Source organism: Bidens hawaiensis, unplaced genomic scaffold (assembly GCF_021521415.1).
Source record: "Bidens hawaiensis isolate Kalapana, Puna unplaced genomic scaffold, B.hawaiensis_p1.1 tig00030470_1, whole genome shotgun sequence".
Taxonomy (NCBI): domain Eukaryota; kingdom Viridiplantae; phylum Streptophyta; class Magnoliopsida; order Asterales; family Asteraceae; genus Bidens; species Bidens hawaiensis.
The window spans coordinates 57,338-78,958 of NW_027495070.1; the positions used below are offsets into that span (position 1 = coordinate 57,338).

Sequence of the window (21,621 nt, forward strand, 5' to 3'; positions counted from 1 at the left end):
AAAAATCAAAATAGACTTAACCAAGTATGTAGTTCTATTGTGAAGAACCTTAACGTTCGTTAAACGAGTATACGAATTTATTGGTCCGAACTTGTTATAAGATCAAGTTGGTTACCGACATGCCAAGTATGTTTAGAAATTAACTAAAATTGATTTAAAATATAATCTTGAAGAAAAATATGAGTTTTGGTGGCTAAAAACACACTTGTGTGTCTTAAGCGAGTGAACTCGGTTTAGTTCGGTTTTTTTGGTTCGGTCCTTGACTCGAAATAAGACTGAGGATGGTTACCACATACCCAATTACCATGGAACTTGTAAAATAACTTATAAATAATAATACTCAAGTTTTACATTCAAAAAGTTAACAATAAAGCTTTTAAACAAAAGTTCAGTTTTTGGTTCGATTCTCAACTCGGGATGAAACCGAGGCTAGTCACCACATACCCAATACCATGGAACTTGACAAATATGAACAATAAACTAAAATATACAAAATTTAAGCAAGTATAACAAGTTATATGGTTAGATTTGTTAAATATATAAACAAGGACTACAAAGTCCTCCATGTAACCTTGCCTTACTAGCCCGACATTTCAACCGGCCGAGACCGGAGAAATGAAAGACCGAAGGTAAACAAGGAGTGTGTATTATATATATGCTGTAACATCAAGCTTTAAGTATTGAGAAGTTAGTTAAAATGAAATATTAGCTTATGAAAAACAACCTTAGAATTCAAGAATTTGAGAGAGAAATGAGTAAATGAGCAAGCACAAATGAAAAAGATGGGTGTGCATATATAGGGTAAGTTGAATGGGTCTTTCATAAAGGGTGTTGCATGAAAATGGGTTGGTTATAGACCCAAGAAAGCACAAACTACAAATGGGTCCTTTAATTCTCCATTTTGGTAGTTTTAGTCCCTGAAGTTCGTTTTGAGCGTTTTCGGGACATTTTAAGAACCGAAAAGGGTGTTTTTTTTAGATCCAACAACTATAAAACAAATATGTAACATAAAATCCATCATTTTGATAATATCGAAAGGTTCGGGATACAAAACGGATCGGGTTTACATTAAGAATACAAGTATAAAATAACCCGAAATTGACAAATGTCACAGTTATGGTATGAGCGACTACCATGGCTAATCACGCTGAAAAACCCGAGAAGTTCTCGGGTTTGCAGTTTAAACGGTGGCAACAAAAGATGTTATTCTATTTGACCACCTTGAACCTTGCGAGGTTCTTGACAGAATCCGCTCCCCTAGCTACTAACGCGGAGGGGGAGACCGACGCTCAAACTTTGAGTGCGGTAGATGAGTGGAAGCATTCGGAATTATTATGTCGAAACTATGTGTTAAACGGTTTAGTTGACGCGTTGTATAACGTGTACTCTTCAATAAAGTCTGCCAAAGAATTATGGGAGTCTTTAGACAAAAAGTACAAAACGGAGGATGCAGGAACAAAGAAATTTGTTGTCGCCCGTTTCTTGGACTATAAAATGGTTGACTCTAAGACTGTAATTAGTCAAGTCCAAGAGTTGCAAGTTATACTTCACGACATCTTTGTTGAGGGAATGACACTTAGTGAGACATTTCAAGTGGCAGCGTTGATTGAAAAATTGCCTCCTAGTTGGGTTGCGTTTAAGAATTATCTTAAACACAAGTGAAAGGAGATGACCATTGATGATTTTATTGTTCGACTTCGGATAGAAGAAGACAATAAGAGAGCTCAAAAAGGTATCCTAGTGGATGTTTCCGCCAAGGCTAACTTAGTCGAGTACGGTCAAACCTCCAAAGGGGGCAACAAAGGCAAAGGTAAAGGTAACAAAGGGAAAGCGAAAGTGGACCTTGGTGTGAAGAAAGGGGCTGTGAAAAAGAAGCCTCCACCTTTCCAAGGACCATGTTACAACTGTAACGAGATGGGGCACCGGGCGAACCAGTGCAAGAAACCGAAGCGCGAGCGCGCGTATTTGGTGGACGAGGATGGCACTCCTCTCGTGGCGATAATTACCGAGGAAGCAGCTTTCATCGAGGAAGTCAACGTTGTAGGAGACGCTCCCAAAGGGTGGTATGTTGACACCGGCGCAACCCACCATGTTTGCGGCGACAAACAACTCTTTAAGAATTTCAAAGAGGCTGCGGGTGACCAGAAGCTTTACATGGGGGAAGGCGATGTGGTCTTGAAGTGGACTTCTGGCAAGGAGCTCACATTGACCAAAGTTCTCTATGTTCCCGAGATTCTCTAGAATCTTGTCCCGGGATGGATGCTCAACAAGCGCGGATTTCGCTTGGTGATTGAATCGGATAAATTTATTTTATCGAAAAATGGAATGTTTGTCGGCAAGGGTTATGCCGACAATGCTATGTTCAAATTGAATGTATTTGTTGTCAAAATTTCTATAAATAAAATTGCAACTTCTATTTACATGATTGAGTCGACAAATTCTAATTTTTGTGTTTGGCATGGTAGACTAGGACATGTAAATTTTAATTCAATTCGATGTTTAATTAAATTAAATAGCATTCCATGTTTTAAAATCGATTCAAAATATAAATGCGAAACATGTGTTGAATCCAAACTAACGAGAAAGCCTTTCAAATCGGTTCAACGAATAACCGAACCCCTTGATTTAATCCACACCGATGTGTGCGACTTAAAAGCCACTCCCACAAGAGGTGGAAATAAGTATTTCATCACGTTCATTGATGATAGTACTCGGCATTGCTATGTATACTTACTTAAGAGTAAGGATGAAGCAATAGACAAGTTTATCTTGTATAAAGATGAGGTTGAAAATCAACAAAAACGGAGAATAAAAACTTTGCGAAGTGATAGGGGTGGTGAATATGTTTCACCATTTGCGGAAATATGCGCAAAAAGTAGCATAATACATAAGTGTACCCCACCTTATTCTCCACAATCAAATGGCATTGCAGAACGAAAGAACCGTACATTAAAAGAGATGATGAATGCCATGTTGATTAGCTCGGGCGTGAGCTATGACTTATGGGGAGAGGCTATTCTCTCGGCCAATTATATCTTGAATAAGATACCCCGCAAGAAAACGGACGTGACTCCGTATAAGTTATGGAAGGATAAAAAGCCTTCATACAAATACATTCGAGTGTGGGGGTGCCTTGCCAAGGTGACGGTTCCGCCACCAAAGGCACTAACGATAGGACCTAAAACCGTGGATTGTATATTCATTGGATATGCACACCATAGTAATGTGCATAGGTTTCTTGTACATGAGTCCAAGAATCCCAATGTACATGAAGGCACTATTGTTGAGTGAAGGATCAACAATTTTTTCGAAAATGTGTTTCCCTGTTTAAGGAAAACACATGCGAGTTCATCAAAAGCGGTTGATGAAGCAAGTACATCAAGAGCGATTGATGATACTGTTCATGATGAGAGACATGAACGACCCGAAATTGAGGAAGGTGAGCTTAGACGAAGAAAAAGACCAAGGATTGAAAAATCCTTCGGTCCTGATTTTGTGAGCTACATGGTTGAGGGTGAGCCCAATACCTACCACGAGGTGGTTACCTCGGCGGAATCACCTCAATGAAAAGAAGCAATTAAGAACGAGATAGATTCTATATTGCAAAATCATACTTGGGAGTTAGTAGATCTTCTGCCGGGTTGTAAACCCCTTGGATATCGTTGGATATTCAAAAGGAAGATGAAAGCCTATGGAAGTATTGATAAATACAAGGCAAGGTTAGTGATCAAAGGGTATAAACAAAAAGAAGGTCTAGACTATTTTGATACTTACTCGCCGGTCACGCAAATAACCTCAATAAGGTTGGTTCTTGCAATCGCGGCCTTACGAAATTTGGAAATTCACCAAATGGATGTAAAAACCGCATTTCTAAATGGCGATTTAGATGAAGAGATTTACATGGAGCAACCCGAGGGTTTCTCCGCCCCAGGGAAAGAGGGCAAAGTATGTAAACTAGTCAAATCATTGTATGGTTTGAAGCAAGCTCCAAAACAATGGCACTTAAAGTTTGATCATGTCATACTTGACAATGGTTTCAAAATAAACGAGTGTGACAAATGTGTCTATGTGAAGGACACTCTAGGAGGTTATGTGATTTTATGTCTTTATGTAGATGATATTCTTATCATTGGTAGTAATGATACTATGATTAAATCTACAAAAGATATGTTGAAAGCGAGGTTTGACATGAAAGACTTGGGTCTCGCAGACGTGATTCTTGGGGTTCAAATTACTAGAACCCAAAATGGTATTATCTTGAGTCAATCTCACTATGTGGATAAAATTCTTGAGAAATTCAATAAGGATGACACGTGTGTCGCGTCAACTCCAATTGATAAGACCCACCATCTATCTAAAAATAGAGGCGAGGGTGTTGCTCAGTTAGAGTACTCAAGAATTATTAGTAGTCTAATGTATCTTATGACATGTACTTGACCCGATCTAGCTTATGCCGTGAGTAGGTTAAGTAAATATATTAGTAATCTGAGCGTGGAACATTGGAAAAGTATAACACGGGTTCTAAGGTACTTAAGATACACAAGAGACTATGGACTCCATTATAATCGAGATCCAACTATGATCGAAGGATACAGTGATGCAAATTGGTTCGGATATAAAAGATTCTAAATCAACAAGTGGATATGTATTCACACTTGGTGCTGTAGCTATTGCTTGGAAGTCTTCTAAGCAAACGGTTATAGCTAGATCCACGACGGAATCGGAGTTTATCGCCTTGGATAAATGAGGTGAAGAGGCGGAATGCCTACGTCAATTTATGGAAGATATTCCAATATGGCCAAAGCCTTTGTCGGCTATTTGCATACATTGTGACAGTCAATCAACGATTGGTAGAGCCCATAGCGTGATGTACAATGGCAAATCAAGGCATATTCGACGTAGACATAACACGGTATGACAACTACTCACAACGGGTGTTATCACAATTGACTATGTGAAGTCAAAAGATAACATTGCAGACCCGTTAACAAAAGGCTTAAGCAAAGAGTTAGTTAACAAGTCGTCAAAAGGAATGGGACTAAAGCCCATGGGAAAAGGGGACATGTGGGAAACCTAACCTAGTTGACTAGAGATCCCAAGATCAAGGTTCAATAGGACAATTTAATCATGAAACCAAGGGTGGTCACTGTGGGGGAGTACCCCAAACCAAACTAAAGGGCGTTGCGTGCGCGCGCGTCCTAGTCCATTCCAATCAGTGACACATGTTGTAAGGATAAGCATAATAAAGGTTAATGATTTGTGGAAATCAACAAACCTATTGCTTTTAATGATTCGAGAGAGAATCACCTATGTGAGAGAGAACTGGGGTCGGTTCGAATGGATTTTGGGGCAAAAATCCTAGAGCTCTCGCAGAACCAGGCTAGTGTTCCAAGACTATAATAGGACACGACAGTGAGGGGTTGGCCAGACCAGGGAGAGTGTTGTGTGAAGTGTATTGTCGTCTACATAAATGGGGGTATGTTCAAAGACATCGTGTTTACACACCGCTAGGAGACTAAGTATGCTTCACAAAGGAAGGTTCAAAGGGTAACACCTACTTATCCTGCAATGCTCAACCGTTGAATTGAATCTAAGAAACTTGCATATATGGATTGATCTCAATGTGAAAATGAATGAGTTTTGTTTTCACATGTGGGGGATATTGGAAAATATGTGGAAATGAATAAGTTTTGTTTTCACATTTGGGGGATTGTTGGAAAATTTTGTGAAAAAAAATATATATATGTTTAAACTTTGAATTATTTTATTCAAGGTTGTTAGTCAATTAGTCAAAGCCATTAAAATGTCCTTTAATTTGGTCAAAAAAATTAAAGTTTTGGTTAATGGTTCCTTTAATTTGGTCAAAAAATTAAAGTTTTGGTTAATGATGGTTGAATGGTTTCAGCTTTCTACTAGTATAATTACCAAGGGAGCTCCTTGGTTGTAGACACACAAAAAACACAAAATTAACACATTCTCTCTTGTGTTTTCTCCTTAAAAAAAATTCCAACATTCTTGATCATCTTCATCATTTTCTTTAAGGTCCTATTCGGGTGCTAGAGCCCTCCCTGGCAGTACATATTGCTTAGGCCGTTGTACCCTGGGAAACAAAACGGGGAGAGACCCGGCATTTGTTTTAAGGGTCCCGTATAAAACACGATCCTCGGCCACAAAGACTACGACACCATTCTTCTTCTAACACCTTTCTTGCATTATTTTATTTCAATTGTATTGTAATTTTGATTTTTCCGGTGTAATTCGTATTGTAATTTACTTGCTTTCCTAGATAGGTTTGATTCCTTGTATTGTAATTATTTTATTAAAAGTGTTTTATTTTTATACGCGAACGGTTTCCTACATATAGTTCATCACTGAAGAATTGTATGCCTTGTATAGGGCCTATGCGTCTAGTATAGTTTTCACGTATAAACAATATGCCTTAAATGACTTGTATGCTTCTTCGTGGATGAACTATATGCCTCCTATAGTTGGATAGGCTTTATACGCGCGTCGTATAAGCCATAATATCTCATTCTTGTTCAACTTTTTAAGTTTTTCAAAAATTTCACCTTCATTCATATGCACGCCATACAACTCGATTAGGTTTTCGTCAATGCTATTTGACATATGTATGATCCGTATGAGCCTATACAAATCTTATTAGTAACCAACTCAACTTTATAACCAATAAAAATAAATAATAAATCATCATCAAGAACACTATACCATAGCCAGTAAATCAATATTAATGACGAACTCAACTTTAGTAATAGAGTTCGAGCCATCGTAAGTCAAAACGAAACGAGTTCAAGCCCAATCGAGCTTGGTCTCACCTCCACTAGTTTATATCCCTAGGTAGCGCTTGATACGTAGGAATGAGAGGCGTAATGGAATGAATCATTGCGAATAAATGAAAAAAATAATGTTTGGTTGGTTAATGGAATGAAATGGTCTATTACGTAGGGGTGTCAATCGTGTCTGGTTGATAGGTTTCGGGTTGGCATGTTAGCGTGTTGAGATTCTTTAACCCTAACTCAACCCATATTTTTATTCGTGGCGTGTCGTGTTGACCCATTTAAATTCGTGTCGTGTTCGGGTTGTGTTTCGGGTCAACCCATTTTTCATTCATATACGAGAATGAGTAATACCTATTGACTTGGTAATAAATTAAACAATTAATTATTCTTATTCATAAAACTTGTTAATAATTTGTGATAAATCTAATTGTTTTTGTCTATTTATGTCTCATTCCCAATTAACAAACTTAGTTTCACATATTTAGCTCAAGATAAGAACAGACGAATGAAATAACTAGAGAATAGATAATTATAACTAATAAAATGAAAATGCTATAAGTACAAATTAGATAAAAATAGTGCAAAAAAAAAATTAATTTTACTTTTAAAAGTTAATTGATATATGAAAAATAAAAAATGTATGTATTTAACTTTAAAATTTAAAACTTCTTATCTCTAAAATTAAAATATTAACTTCTCTAAAATTGTTAAACGGGTTAACAGGTCAACCCGCTTTTTTAACGGGTTGGGTTCGTGTTGACCTGTTTTTTAAACGTGTTAGGTTTGGGTTGACCCGTTTAAGAAACGGGTCGTGTCAGCTGACTCAAAACCTATATTTTTTCGTGTTGGGTTTCGGGTCGTGTCAGCTGACTCAAAGTCAATTCGTCACCAACTTTGTTTTTTTTCATTCCATTCCATCACCTTTCACCCTACATCACCTCCACTACTCCACCACCAGTACCACCGTCGCTACCGCCACCACTACGGCCACCGACCACTAACCGCCGCCACCAACTGCCACCACCAACCATCATCACGACTGCTAACTGCCATCACCCACCACCACCACTGACCATTGTTGTCACTCACTGCCACCGCCTCTGAACATCACAACCACCCACCACAATCACTGATGTAGGTTGTCGTAGTCTACTCAAAAACAATTAATTAAGACTTAAATACCTATAAACTAGTACGGGTAAGTAAGGTCGTCTCCACAGGGACTCAAGGAAAATGCTAATTTTAATATGACTAAATTAATTAATTAACTACGGCGGACAGACGATGTCAAGCGGTTTTTAGAAAAGCTTTAATTAAAACTTAATTATTACATAAAAACTTTGCAAACAATATTAATGAAAACATTCATTCTAGGTTCAGTTAATGTGATATTCAACTTAATCCCAGATTCCCTTGATTACGCAGTAATTACTAAACCTAATAGTTTGATTGTGATGTCAAACGATACCCTAACCGAATTCATGACACAATTGAACTCGGTTTACCTAATTACCAACTTATGTTTGTTAAAACCAATGAAGAAACAATATTTGATGATAACTAATCAATGACACAGGAGCTCAAACCCTAAATGTTGATGAACACAACCAAACAAATAATGCATCAATTAATAATCCCAAACACAAGTTGTTTAAATAATCAATCAATAATTAAGCAAGACAAAAGCAATAACTCAATCAAGCTCATAAACCTTAAGTATTAGAATCTGGTCAGAAGTTAAAATACACAAAAACCTAGCCTAGAATGAACAAAGAACTTAGCCAAGCATCAACATATTGATTATATCACTTATCTTAATGAACATGCAAACCCAAGATGAACCGGAAGCCTTGGAATGGTGGAAGATCGTCCTAAGCAACCTCTTTTGCCTCTTGAAGTCTTTATTAGCTGAATGGGGGAGGTTAAGGGGTTTAAATAGGGAAAACCTAAATTTTTGGCCTACTTAAGCATCTTCGCGTATCGCGAAGATGTCCCAGCATGCTTCTTCGCGTATCGCGGATGACAAAATAGTCGCGGCCGACATCCTGTAACTTCGCGTATCGCGAAGTTGCCCTTCTTTGCATCTTCACGTATCGCGAAGATGTAAAACTTCATATTTTTCTTTTTTTTTCTTGAATGCCTCGTGATGCGTGCACGTCCAATCTTTCACTTCTCGATCTTCAATCCAAGCCCGTAAATATCCTCGTTAAGCTCCAAAGCTTCCAATATCTTGAAACACGTAAACAATGCTTGAAGTACCAATGTTCATTCGATTATTTAACTAAATATAACTAATTAATATATAAAACTAGCTAACTTTTACCCAACCATCAATCACCACGACCACCACCTCGAGTCACCACCAATTTTATTTTATTCATTCGTCTTTCCATGTCTACCAAACAACACATAGGTGTTGTTTGTTTTTCTAAAAAAGGTCTGCGCCGCGCAAACCACGCGCATATATTATCATCTGCTGACTGTTTGTTTTTCCGAAGATGTTTCACTAAAAAAAGTCTGCGTGAACTCTTCTTGTTGCAGACTTGGCCCATCAATTTCCAAAATCTTCTAAGGTCCGAGAGGGTTAAACACCACCACCTACCAACACCCGCTGTCAACCACCGCCACCACCACCGTCTACTACCACCACCACGGTCCATCACCACCACAACCAGCCACCCACCATCCACCACCTCCATAGTCCTTCACCACTACCACCCATCGTCCACCACTGGCATTGTCTATCGGCATCGCCGTCATCCACCACCATAAACCCACCACCCACCATCCGCCGCCGCCACCGTCTACCACCACCAATAGTGTCCGCTTTGCCCATGAAGAGCTCACGAATTTGTTTTTTGGTTGACCAGGTGGAGACTTCCCAAGAGGTCGCCCGTCCTGCTACTACTCCCACCTGAGCACGGTTAACTATGGAGCTCTCCTCTCATTCACTACCATTAAGCCCAAAACGCATTGGTGATTTAAGAGGCAAGGCATTTACTTATGAACCAAGGATCTCTCCCGTCCACGGCCAATGTAGGATTTTCCTAGGGTGTTACAGACACCCCCCTCTTTGGACTCATCCTCCTCGATGAGGTTTGCCCCACCATCCAATCCATGATGTGGGATTCGCCTAAGGTGTACCTCGTGACTCCCCCAAAGACTCACGGTCTCTGATGAGGTTTGTCCCACTATCCCGAACGACACAAGAGTGGCAATAATACCACTTGTAACATCCGACCCATCACACTACCAATATTGTCCGCTTTGCCCACGAAGAGCTCACGGATTTGTTTTTTGGTTGCCTAGGTGGAGACTTCACAGGAGGTCACCCATCCTGCTACTACTCCCACCTGAGCACGATTAACTGTGGAGCTCTCCTGTCGTCCACTACCATTAAGCCCAAAACGCGTTGGTGATTTAAGAGGCGGGGCATTTACTTATGAACCAAGGATCTCTCCTGTCCACAGCCAATGTGGGATTTGCCTAAGGTGTTACACAGCACCCCACCCCACCGTTCACTACCATCGTCCACCACCACCACCATCCACTACGACAGTTCGTACACCACCACCACCAGTTTATTTTAGTAGTTTACACACGTTAAAAAAGAAACAGTTTTTTTCTTACAGATTGCGAAGGATTGGTCTACCTTTTCTATACAGATGTGGTCCGCAGAATGCAGGCATTTACCTCTGGAAAAACAAACGACACCATTCCATTAATGATTCATTTTATTCCCACATGGTAGCCAAACAAGACAGTGGAATAGTAATGATCCATTTCATTACCTCGTCCATTCCATTCTTACATCTATTCCATTTCCTAATACATTCTATTGCCCTATATCAAACATGACACCAGACATTTTAAAATTAAGAGTTTAAAATTAGGAATACCCAGATAGGTTAAGTTAATATATAAAACACATTTTATAAATAAATAAAAAGATTAATGGGTTATGAGACCGCATCCCATTTTATTCAAATCTCCAAAATTTAATAAAACATACAACAATCTTGCATTTTCAATCTACATCGGCTTCCCCATTAGTTCATTCAGTGGCGGATCTAGGAAACTTTTTCAGGTGGTGTGCTATTTTTAGGTGCTTCAATTTCATAGAGTCGGGGTATAAAAAATTCCGGGTCGGTTTGAGGTTCGGGTCGATTCGATGGTTCAGGCAAAGTTCATTACATAATAAAAATACGATAAAATAATTAAAGAGACACCGTCATTGAAAATATCTCTTGATATTCATATAGGGGAGTTCACGGTTCGGTTTCAACCTGTGAAACCGTCCAAACCATTCACCGATTTGGTTTCACGGTTGGTATTTTTCTATAGCTTTCGGTCGGTCGGTTTCAAATTTGCAAATCGTAAGGAACGGTTTGGTTTATGGTTTCTACCAAAAACCGTCCGTATAAAACCAGACTGAACAGTAAGATTTAATAATATATATTAACTGTTTAGATATTTAATAATATATATTATATTAAGTTTCATTTAAAAAAATTGCACTTAAGAATATTTGAAGTTCAAAACGCAATTTGTGGGCTTTGCATTAGCCATCATTCTCAAAAGTCCCCTGTGTATCTTTTTGTTATGTAGGAAAAAAAGACTTTCATTTTGTTAAGTTGCACTATCAGTTATATTCATATTTCAAGGATTGTTGGCTTTATAAGGCTAATGTTATGTTTATTTGTGACATTCGTCAATTTCGAGTCTTGTTTGTATTCGTTTTTGTATTTGTTTATTATGTAAACCGACCCGATTTGTAAACCGAAGCTTATGTTATAATCAAAATGATGGATTTATGTTACAATATTGTTTCACACTTGTTGGGTCTTGAAAACATCCTATTTTTATTTTTATTTATTTATTTATTATTTATTTATTTATTTTGTTTTGTGTTTTTGTCTTGATCCATTTTGCATGAAAACTCTTGTGTCTCTCACCCATATTTGACCACCAACATTATCCTATATATACACCACCTTTCCTCTTCATTTTCCCTTGCTACAACTCCAAAAAAAAAAAAAAAAAAAAACTCTCTCAAACATCAAAGATTCAAGGTTATCTTCTTAAGTGTTCTTGAAGGTTTTTAGTCTTTCATCTTAATTAGTTTATGTAGCCTTATTAATACTTGTTTATGGTTGTGCAACATATATATAATATACACCTCTTGTTTACCTTTGGTAGTTACTGCTCCGATTCCGGTCGGTGAGGTTTCTGACCTCATAAGGCAAGACTTCATGGAGGACTTCGTGTCCTTGATATATATACATCTATATAACTTGTTCATACATATTAATCTTGCTTATTTTAGTTTGTTGGTCATGTTTACAAGTTCCATGGTTATGGGTTTTTAAGAGTCTATGCTTCGGTTTAACCGTAAATAGCTCTAAAACGTAAACCGAACTTTGTTACTAGTTTTGTTAAATAATTGTTTAAACATACTTATTGTTAGATCTAAGTTTCTAAAATCATTTTTACAAATTCTATGGTTATGGGTTTGTAGAATCTTACCTCGGTCTTAACCCGAAACAGGATCCGAACCGATAACCGAACTTTTGTTTAAAGACTTTATTGTTAACTTTTGGTTGTAAAACTTAAAGTATTTTTATTTGTACATTATTATAAAAGTTCTTTAGTGTTTGGACATGTGGAAACCATCTATGAGCTTGTTGTGAGATGGAAACCGAACCAAACCGATTCTTACTCGCTTAACGTGCGTTGTTAGTTCTAAAACAATAGAACTACATACTTGGTTAAGTCTTATTAAATTTTATTGAGTTATCTCATAACATTCAATATTTTGGAAAGTTGACTTTGGGTTTGACCAATTATCAAGACCCGAACCGACAACCCGAACACTCGATAAAAAAAACCGTTTTATTATCTTTATTCCAAAGGGATTTGCATTCTTGCATTTTACCCACCTTATTACTTAACATAGGTTGAGTAAATATTAAGGTTAGATACTTTAACCCTGTTTCGAGCAAACTTACATTTTCAAAGGGTTATTATTATAAATTCTTAAATAGTTACATTTTAAACCTTGAACTTTAATTATTTACATTTCTCAACATTTATTTTGTTTAAAGACCTTCAAGACAACCTTTCTAAATTCAAGACTTATTTTTTTTAGGCATTGTGCGTTAAAATCGTCGTTCTGACAAATCTCCAAACTATGATCTTTCAGGTTTACTACTTGAAGGTGAGTACTTCATACCCCATTTTCCATCTTTTATTTTTGGGGGTGACATTTCATACTTATTCAACAAAATGCTTTATATTTGAATCTTAAACCACAAACGTAGTTGTATACTTTACCTAAATAATTGCTCGATTTGGTGTTCTATGCTTATATGCCTATGTGTTTATCGCTTTTGGTTGGTTGAACTATAAAATCCTAGACTATTTGGCATCCCCTTATAGCAAGGTGTCATTAACGTAATGCAATTAACGATAACTATAAAATCCTAGACTATTTGGCATCCCCTTATAGCTAGGTGTCGCTAATGTGTTTAGCGATATCTATTTATCCAAATTACCACTTTTATTTATCGTTTCGTATGCAAGTTTTGTGGCTCTCTTTATTATATACTAATATGATTAAACTTATGATTGCTCACCAACCTTTGTATTGACAAACTTTATTTTATGAAATGTTGTAGGTTTGCATCTTGGTTGATTTATGATTGTGAAGAAAACGACATCAAAGACCTTAGGATATTAGTAAAAATGAACAATATCAAATTTGCTATATTTTGTGATATCTTGTTTATGGTTCTTTTATGGATAATTGTTATGTGACATTTTCGATATTGTGAAATGAAATGAGTTTATTAAATACCGTCACCTTAATTAGTATCATGTGCTTATGGACAATCGTTACACCTCGGCATGTTCCGCCGCCTTTGGTCGGGGTGTGACAGTATTGTTAGATGTTAATCTTGTTAACTCTCCAAGCTTCCTATTCATTGTTAAGTTTTATGAATTTTGGCTTTAACTTGTATCCTGCACTAGTATATTGTGTAACTTTTATAGAGGCTTAACAAAGCCCAAATCATGAAACCAAACCGTTAATAACAGTTTGGTTTGGTTCGGTTTTAAATCTTAATGGCTCGGTTTTGGTTTTCGATATGTAAAAACCGTTGGTAACGGTTTGGCTTTGGTTTGACCTAAAATCGTCAAAACTGGACCGTGAACACCCCTAATTCATAATACCCACAAATCAACAATTACAAACTAATGAATTAAAAACTAAGAACCTAACAAAAACTAACAAACTAACAAATTAAAACCAACAATCTAACAAATTAAAACTAAATTCAACAAATAACTTAACAATTAAGTAGTTAACAATCAAGAACAATTAACAAGAAGTCAACAACAATTAACATTTAACATATGAATGTAAACTTACCTTCAAAGTGGGAGGATTCGAGCAATCGAGCTTCAAGGAAGAGTAGAAGGCAGGAGGATTGGAGGAAGTCAGAAAGGCAGAAGGTGTGTACTGGTCGTCTGGTCAGCTGGAAAAGCGGAGGCGGTGGTCGGAGAACGGCTGATTGGCTGAACATGGACGAGGGGTCAGGGGGAAACGGTTGGAAAAGAGTGGCCGGCCGTTATGTTTTGTTGCGTATGTGTGTTCTATTAGTAATAATAAAAACCCTAATTGATATAATGATATAAAGGCTAGGTAAGTTAAAAAAAAAGTTCAAAAAAACACTGTGAAAATCGGAATCAAACCTGCGACCTGTGTGTTACAAAATCAACACGTTACCTGCTTGACTAGTGCTCTGAATGAATATAGGGTGGTTCCTTCCTAATTTATTAGGTGGTTCATCTAATATTTTCTATAAATAAATACACTATTATTTCGAATCTCGGAACTACCCATTTCTACATTAGATTCGCTCCTGAGTCCATCACCAAATTTATGAGAAATGAACAGTAAAATTTCATATTGGTTCTCACTATTCACTCCTATAATTATTTTTAATATTTTTTTGTGAGAGATTGTGAGTAAAAAAAAAAGATAACATAATAAAATTATAATAAATAGGTATCATTTACTTAAATGTGGACTGAGAATTAGATGTGAGAAGCTTTTAAAAGAGAATGTTTAAATTTAAGAGCAAATATGTCTTTTGATTAAACTGCAGGGACGCTGATGGAGCCACAACCCGCAAACTCATCAAATTGACAAGAATACTACTTGTTCAGCAAAATGTATGACCCAAATCTAACATGACATGTTTGGTTATAAACGGGTCGTGTTTGTGCCAACATGACTTGTTCATAGGTTGACTTGTTTGTTTGTCTTTATACGATCCCTTCCACAACTAATTTCTTCTTTTTTGTTAAGTGACATTGATCTAGCGAAGCGTGGAATTCATTTGGGATGATCGAGCTTGGACCGGTCAATTGTAACCATGCAAGAACCAACTTCCAAGTCACAGATGCAACCACACGTTGGTTAAATAAATGTTGAGCAGTTTCTGATTCTCTTGAGCAGAATGGGCACATTATAAACGAGGCATCCAAACTTTTATTTGATAGGTTTACCTTAGTAGCTAACTTATTCAAAAAAATAAACTCCAAACAAAAATAATCATTTCTTGAAACATTTTTATTCCATCTAAAACTATGATTTATGTAATAGCTAAGTATAAACACGATTGCTTTCAAAACCAACCTGCAATTTAAAAATTTTCTAAAGTATTAAGATAAAAAAAAAAAAAAAAAGTTGAAAATGTTCGGATTAAACATGTGGTGTTTGAGGGTTAAACCCGTGAATCTGAGCGGTAAGGTTTATGAAAAACAATAGAGAGCAGATGGAGAAGAAGGCATCTTCTTTTCTTCTTCGTTAAGGTGGGGAATCCTTCGTCGAGCACTAATTTCTTCTCGATCAGGTATTATTATTAATCTTCATTTTGACTTCGACCTAATCATCCAATTGCTGTTTATAAACCCTTTATCTGATTGTATTCATTCCGGTTTCCTTATGCTTAAACAGTTGGATTTCTTTTTGAAATTTGAGATTTTATGTTGTAAATTGTTTGCAGATGATCAATCGGAAACGAGTATTTCTAGAAAGGCTAACCGAGGGTTCAGTTTGATACCGTTCCATTTAGTTGAAGAAGAATTGGTGCCCAAGGCTCCAGAAGCGCGTGTGTGCTATACTTTGCCCAATCAAACTGCTACCAAACTTTACCTATAGTAAGTTCATTAAAGAAAACAAGGGATTTTGATCATTGCTAACTTATGTAATTAAATGCAGTCAGAGAGTGGACAATTGTGCAAATGCAAACCTTGATGATTTTAGGATCTGTAACACATTTGATATTGACAACACGGGCCTTGTTTGTAAGTTCTCTTTGCACTCACAACCGTCACACTGATAAATACTAGGTTATTATATATGCTTGCCTTAAGTCAAAGGTAATCAAAGAATTTGTGATTTAAGGTGCTATAATGATTTCTTGCATCATAGCATTGATCTTAGCATTAGGCCATCATGTTTTACAGACATATTTTCCATGTAGTTTTCTTCTCGAAGATGTTTATATACATTGTACTTTCTCATTGAACAGGTGCTTGGCCATCAGAGGAAGTTCTTGCATATTATTGTTTATCACAGCTAGACTTATTCAGGTTATTACTATTAGTTATTTTGTTTTGTTTTTTTTTTTTTTTTGTACTTGTGGAATGTAATGTAGCTTCCCTACTAATTCAGGTCTAAAAAGGTCATTGAACTCGGGTCAGGATACGGTTTAGCAGGCTTGGTTATTGCAGCCGTCACTGAGGCATCAGAAGTTGTGATATCAGATGGAAATCCTCAAGTAGTTGATTGTATCCTTTTCATTCCTTCATTATTATAACTTCAATGTGTCCTTTTAACATTAAGTATTTTCATTTCAAAGATCAAAAACTGCCCTTAATTACAATGAACAATTAGATATTCAGCGTAATATAACGGCCAATTCAAGTGTATTTGGCAGCACAAAAGTGAAATCTATGATGCTGCATTGGAATCGGGAAGAGTTATCAAATGTTTCCAACAGTTTTGATATCATTGTTGCAAGTGATTGGTAATCTTTTGCATGTTAGTGATAATTACAAGTTTACCCTCCATTATGATTGATAGCAAAGATAGTTTGTAATCTTGCAGCACTTTCTTCAAAGAATTCCACACAGGTCTGGTTAAGACTGTCAAATGCTTGTTGAAGAAGGAAAAGCACTCGGAAGCCATTTTTTTGGGACCTAAAAGGGGAAGTTCATTGGATGATTTTCTAGTGGAGGTTAAAGAAAGCGGGTTGCAGTTCACTGTAGATGAGATTTATGATCAAGAAATTTGGAGACGACATGAAAGTTTCATGAAGAATAATTCCACCTGGCCTAACTATGAGAAGGATCATTGCTACCCTTTATTGGTGAGAGTTACACTTTAAAAGGTTGCAGGTTTTGATCTTATAGAATTTTCTTCGCCTTTTTTTTTTGTTACATGTTTGGGTATCTGCATATCTTTGGCTATATTTTATTTTAATTTGTAGTCCATTTTGCGGTGGATTATTGTTTGCTATATAAGTTATATAGCCTTATAGGTGATTCAACTGTGTACCCGAACATTCTAGTTCTTTTGTTCTGTTCAATAGATTGAGTGGATGCACCTGTGCATGTAGCCAATCTAGGTGTCACTAATGAGCTTCTGAGGCGGGTGTAAACGAGCTTTTAAAAATTAATCACAAGCCGAGCTCAAGATTTAGACAAAAGGCTTATAATGAGCTTTAGCTTAAGCTCTTCCTAGATAACAAGCTCGAGCTTAGTGGGATTGGCTCTGCTATAATAAAAGGCAGGCTGGTATCGGTATACCAACCCCATGTTAACCAGATACCTGCCCTCACGTGGGCCTGTACAACTTGGGAATATGGGTCATACGCGATGCATAAAAGAGCTAAGGCTGCATGACCCATATGAGAGGGTGGTTCGCTCACATCATACAGCCCGTGTGAAAGTAAGACCTAACATAATAACGACCGATGTGGCTTTGATATGACCATATAGTCTGCATCTCCTGTTTTTGCATTTCTATACGGCCAGTATGACCATACGTTCCATATGATTGGCAAGCATCATGTATTCATGATGCCTATTATTGGGAGTGGTGTATAAGGACCCTATAACAGTATATACAATATGGGCACACGGTTACCATATTAATTATGTAAGTCTCCGAAAAGATGCTTGAATATCTTTTGCATTAGCGTCAGAACCTTCTTTCCAATTATAGAAACCTGACCAATAGAGTATAGCTTGACCTATATTTTTCGCGTATTACAGTCCGTAAGTCACTTTTGTCATCTAGAGGGACAATTTTTGTAACTTCTTTTACATCAAGAACTCCGCTACATTTTACAACACGTCAAGGCATATTCGAGTATTATTTCGATATCTCAACGGGATGGTATGCTGTGGAAAATAGCAAACTTGTATGTATTCATTAACGTACTGTTTAGTCGTAACTTTACCACATTTTGTTAAAGTTTTGTCTAGATGTTATATATTACCAATCTCGGAAGTTAAAAGTCACAATATCTGTGATTTTTGATTTTTAAAATATACATTTTGAATTTTCTTTGTCATTACTAATTTATTTCTGGTATTCTTAAAAGACCTATCTTTTTACAATCTTGAATGGCAGTTGTTTATGCCAAATCTAAATAAGCAAGTATGTTTATTGCGTTTTTTTTTCTTATTCAAGATTGATATATATGGTGGGTCATGGATGCAACATGATATAATTGGTAGTCTAGTTTTATTGTTGGCGATCTTACGAGTGCCAGTTTTGCTAGGAGTATGAAGAAAATTTTGAGCATTTATTGATACTTGTCCTCGTTGGCGGATACGGTATTGCTAGGTGGTACAAATTTCCAACTTTATATGCCTTTCCAATATCGGATGTTATGGACTATCATAGTCATTTGGTCTGGGCCCTGAATCCTAGCAAGTTAATCCAATCAATTTTCCGGGTGTAATATAGAGTATATGGAGAGCAAGGAACGATAAAATCTTCAATGGAGTCAACACGAATCCAAATATGCCTGAGGAGGAAATAAAGATCCTTACATTCCTTAGGTCACCGCTAACGCTATTGGTGTGGATTGGATCAAATGGTGTAATTTTGAATTTACATACATGTAAATTGTATTTGTCTTGTATTTTCAGCTTCTAGTTTTTGCTAGTTGCTTTGTGAATATAATACCCGCCTTTCTGACAAAAAAAAGTTTTATTGTGTAAGGGCTAATTAAAAACATGAACAAACCATATGAGAACACAGCCCTTAAGCCCGGGTGTGTTTAGTTGTGGTCACTGGTCAGGCTTTAATTGTTAGTTGTTCTTAAGGGCCTGCAAGCTCATGTGATTTATGACACGACAATTGTTGCTTTAGCGTCAGGTATGACAACCACCTAAGGACAAACACACCCATTGAAGAGGTATGTACCCGCCTCAACACCGAGGGAGGCGGGTCAACCCACAAGAGTCTTGAAAACAAAACATTATGAAGGCACAAAGCCAAAACCTATGCGCATGGCGCATATAACATATGCTCATGCATCACATGCTCAGGCATCACATATGCTCATGCATCACATGCTCACGCACATCACATATGCTCACGCATATCACATCTGCGCGTTGCGCATCCGCGCGTGGCGCATATCACATGCTTGTGCATATCACATCTGCGCATGAAACATCTGCGCGTGAGAATAAAGAGAAGACCTCGCGCATCCTCAGGATAGGCGCGTATCACATGCACATAATCAACCTCGTCCTTATCCAAATCAGGATTAGGGCAACCTTGATTGTGCACGTCAGACAACCTTCCAGAAGGTATCTTTTTAAGGAATAAGAATATGCTGATGTTGACAGCTGCCAATGAAAGGTGGACAACTCAGCAAAACCCATGTGCTACCACGTGATTATAACCAATGAAAAAGCACCAGGTGTCCCCAAGGACACGTGGCGCAAATCAATTGAAGGAGGCCAACAAGGCTGAGCCCAATCAGTGGAAACCCTAGCACTATAAATACCACATCAACTCCACAAGGAAGGGATACTCAATCATCCAGTTACATTCAGTTACACACAATCACAGACAATTACAGAGTATTCAGCTATCAAGCAATACACTCCATTTTCCTTACTCTGATATTATTATCTTCTCCTACAAACACTTATTCTCACACCGGAGGGTTACCCCAAAGAGGACCCCTCTGTCCCTTTCTGAGGGGTAAGTTTACGGTGCTGTTCATTTTGTAGGTGGAAGAACCCAGATTCCAGAGATCCATCGGTGGAAGAGCATAATCACACCCGAGGAAAGTAGATCGTCTACCAGTGAGTCGATCCACGTTTCTTCATTGGCGCCATCCACTGTTACAACGGCAACAAGATCTCATCAGATCTATAAAAAAACAAATTTTCACCATGGCTTCTGGTGCTCGTAACGTCGATCAAGTTCTGGAGGATATTGAACGTGAGGATGTTAATGAGGGACAGCAGTTTCTGAGGGTGCCGCGTGATTCTACGCGCACCACCAGTAACCGTCCCTTCATCACAACTCCTCATGGCCAGACTGAAACTCCTCCAGACGATCTCACGTTACAAAATCTTGCCGGCGCGAAACAAAAAGGACCAATGGGTCCAGAAGATGAAACCAATGACCCTAAAGAATGGCTCATAAACGAGCAACGACGTCTAATGGACAAGTACAATGAAATGGTCAAACCGAAAAAGTTAGCCGATTTAACACAAAGGCTAGCGTTTGACAGGCAAGCCATTCAAGGAACAAAAAGGGCGCGCGCGCCGGAAGAGGGTCACTCTGTTCACACTGAACACGCTGAGTTTAGTGATGAAGAAGTGCACAGCGTCAGGAAGACGCGAGACACTCATGCAGGAGGCTCACAGCTCCGCGCGCAAATGAACATGGCGCCTGGAGCCAGAGCCGATCTGGATCTGCACACACCATACAGCCCACCAGTGAGAGGGCAAGTGGATGTAACCACACCATACAGGCCAGCCATCTTGGTGAAACATTCAAAATTCACTGAGCGCATCGCGAAGGCCCCTATCCAGCACAAGACCAAGATGCCAAGTGGTTTGGGCAAATATAACGGCACAACAGATCCAGACGATTTCTTACAAGGTTTTTACAACACTAGAAACCTAGAAAGCTGGACGATGCCAACATGGTGTCACATGTTTGCTCGCTGCCTCATGGTCGCGGCGCGTGTCTGGTTTGAAAGCTTGCCTACTGGGCAAATCGATGGGTTCGAGGAACTATTGGAAAAGTTCCAAGCTCACTTCGTACAACAGCGCAGACACACGCGCGACCCTGATGACATCATGCACTGCGTGCGCAGGAATGATGAAACGATTGAAGACTACATCACTCGTTTCAATCAGGAGTCTCTGGCAATCGGAGGTATCACTGAGAAACTATTGCGCGTGGCCTTTATACAAGGCGCGCGCAGTGATCAACTCCGCCGAGCTCTTGTGAGCAGAGATGGCATGCCCACCACTTGGGCCAAATTAATGGAAGCATCGCGAGTCTTCGCGAGGAATGAAAAACAGATTGCCCAAGATAGAGCGAGAGAAAGAGGGCATCAAGCAGAGGCACCGCGCAGCAGCGAAAGAAGGGGCAAACAGAACACTGTATGGTCCAGGTTGCAATCAACCAGTTTTTCTTCCGCAGAAAAGTAGGCGCAACCAAGCTCACCCCAGCCCCAAAAAGACGTTCGTAATCGCGGGGAGGGTG

The 21,621-nt window shown here is 38.2% G+C and overlaps 2 protein-coding genes across 2 annotated transcripts; both read left to right on the top strand.

The window, feature by feature from the left end:
• The first annotated feature begins 1,134 nt into the window (after positions 1-1,134).
• LOC143580410 (uncharacterized) lies at positions 1,135-1,662 on the top strand. The gene has a single exon (XM_077063439.1). The coding sequence runs from the start codon at positions 1,135-1,137 to the stop codon at positions 1,660-1,662; it is 528 nt and encodes a 175-aa protein (XP_076919554.1).
• A 1,299-nt stretch (positions 1,663-2,961) lies between these two features.
• On the top strand, positions 2,962-17,424 carry LOC143580411 (calmodulin-lysine N-methyltransferase-like). Its single transcript, XM_077063440.1, has 11 exons — positions 2,962-3,233; positions 3,333-3,514; positions 4,115-4,388; positions 14,966-15,032; positions 15,631-15,715; positions 15,869-16,022; positions 16,084-16,169; positions 16,397-16,457; positions 16,540-16,655; positions 16,762-16,894; positions 16,975-17,424. The coding sequence occupies exons 1-11, from the start codon at positions 2,962-2,964 to the stop codon at positions 17,252-17,254; spliced, it is 1,710 nt and encodes a 569-aa protein (XP_076919555.1). The 3' UTR covers positions 17,255-17,424.
• Positions 17,425-21,621: the final 4,197 nt, after the last annotated feature.